The 2,382-nt window shown below is 28.9% G+C and overlaps 1 protein-coding gene across 1 annotated transcript in view; it reads left to right on the forward strand.

Annotated features, from left to right (window-relative positions):
- Positions 1 to 2,382, forward strand: part of abcc3 (ATP-binding cassette, sub-family C (CFTR/MRP), member 3) — a 57,617-nt gene that overhangs the window by 33,463 nt on the left and 21,772 nt on the right. The window contains exon 10 of the mRNA XM_016286128.1: positions 1,917 to 2,189. Coding sequence (XP_016141614.1) covers positions 1,917 to 2,189 — 273 coding nt within the window. The remainder of the gene's footprint in view (positions 1 to 1,916; positions 2,190 to 2,382) is intronic.

Genomic DNA, 2,382 nt, shown 5'->3' on the forward strand with positions numbered 1-2,382 from the left:
CTGCTGGTCACTTTCAGAAGTTGTAGTGATTCTTTCTTTTCCAAAAAAGAATGTGAAACAAATTGGTTATATAATTTTAATTTTTAAATATTTTAAAATATAATTTAAATAGATTTTTCAAATTTTAAGCAATATCGTATCGCATATCGAATATCGCATTTTTAACAAGGTATCGCGTATCGCATTTCTTTTCAATATCGCACAGCCCTAGTGCAAACATTTGTTCATATCTTTTTTTAGTAGAAACTTTTTTAGGTTTTTATTACTCTGTTGGTTTAGACCTTCTGTGGAAGATAAGCTGCAAAGAAAGTCAGAAACATTAAAAAAATTAGCCTGTTACACTGTAAAAACTGTCCACGAAAATGTAATACAGGGTTATTTGCTAATTGTTTTCCAATTTAAATCCTAAATAGTGTTGTCGAAGTTACATTTTATGTATTTATTATTATTTATTACAGAATTTTTAATCATGTTAATGTGAATAATGGCTTTGTTTTTGCATTATGACAATAAAAATAACTATTTTGACACTGTTTTGGTTTGTGGAAACCTGTTTAACAACTACAGAGATATTATTATTATTTATTACTATAAACTTTAAATTGATTTGCTGATGACAAAATCTAGTTGAAATCGAAGTAGAAATTAAATTAGCAGTTGTTTTTGCATTATGGCAATGAAAATAAATATTTTTACAGTTTATGCTGGTTTGTGGAAACTTGTTTGACAACAACAGACATTATTTATTATTCTTTATCCACTTTAAATTACTTTGGCAGAAAATCAAGTTGCAAAGTAGAAATGAAATGATTAGAGGTTATTGGATTGTGACAATGAAAAATGAATATTTTTAGAATCTGTGCTGGTTTATGGAAACCTGTTTGACAACTGTTGAGATATTATTTATTATCATTTATTACTGAACTACTTTAAATTACAGGTTCAGAAAATAGAGTTGAAAGTGAAGTAGAAATGAAATTATTAGTTGTAATTGAATTGTGCCAATGAAAAGAAAGTTTTTACTGTATATGTTTGTTTGTGGAAACATGTTTGACAGCTACAGAGATATTAATATTTATTACTTTTTCTTTTTCGAATTTCTCATGAAAAATGTAGTTGAAATTGAAGCAGAAATTAAATTATTAGTTGTTTTTTGAATTGTGACAATGATTAAAACAAATTTGCAGTCTGTGCTGGTTTGTGGAAACCTGTTTGACTACTACAGAGATATTATTTATTATTATTTATTACTGAACATTTTTAGCAGCTGGAAATTGAATTAATGATGACTTTGTTGTTGTGTGGCATTTTATTACAGCTTTATTACTAACCTTTTTTGGTTGAATTATCATAAAAAAAGCTTGATAAAATCAATCTCAAATCAAAGTTAAAATTAAATTATTAGTTGTTTTGTATTATGAGAATGAAAAGAGAGATTTTTCCAGTTTATGCTGATTTGTGGAAGCATTACAGATTTGTTATTTATAATTAATCGCGATTAATCGCATCCGAAATAACAGTTTTTGTTTACATTATATATGTATGTGTACTGTGTATATTTATTATGTATATATATAAACACACACACTCATATACAATATATATTTTGAAAATATTTACATGTTTATACATTTATATGTTCATATTATTATGTTTTATATTATATATAAATATGTTTAATATATAAACATAAAATATTTTTCTTAAATATATACATGCATGTGTTTGTATTTATATATACATAATAAATATGCACAGTGTACACACATATATTATGTAAACAAAAACTTTTATTTCGGATGCGATTAATCGCGATTAATCGTTTGACAGCACTAAGTTATTTATTATTATTTATGACTTTTTCAGCAGCTGAATGCATACTGTGCAGCTTCTGACAGTCTGTGGTGTCTCTGCAGGCTCTGGCGATCACGAACGAGGCCAAGCGCTCGTCGACGGTGGGTGAGGTGGTGAACCTGATGTCTGTGGATGCCCAGCGCTTCATGGATCTCACCACTTTCCTGAACATGCTGTGGTCAGCGCCGCTGCAGATCATCCTGGCGCTCTTCTTCCTCTGGCAGGTACAGCGCCACACATTTCAATACATTTACACGCTTCCTCTACCTTCTGTTGTTCAAACGATAATCATATTCATACAGAATGTGTGGCAGGTTTTGTTCTTAAAAGAGATGGTGAATGCAAATCTTAAATGCTTTTGGCCATACAATCATGCATAGTTATTAGTGAAATAAATAGGCTTGACGGCTTTTAAAAGAGTTTTTTTTTTTTTTTACATTAAGGTATGTAAGATAACATGTCTTAAAAACCATGAACAAAACTGTAAAGAAAAGTAAAAGAACGGTTTGTGTTGAGTTATTGATTTCC

This window comes from Sinocyclocheilus grahami, unplaced genomic scaffold, assembly GCF_001515645.1.
Source record: "Sinocyclocheilus grahami isolate Dianchi unplaced genomic scaffold, SAMN03320097.WGS_v1.1 scaffold206.1, whole genome shotgun sequence".
In the NCBI taxonomy this organism is placed as follows: Eukaryota; Metazoa; Chordata; class Actinopteri; order Cypriniformes; family Cyprinidae; genus Sinocyclocheilus; species Sinocyclocheilus grahami.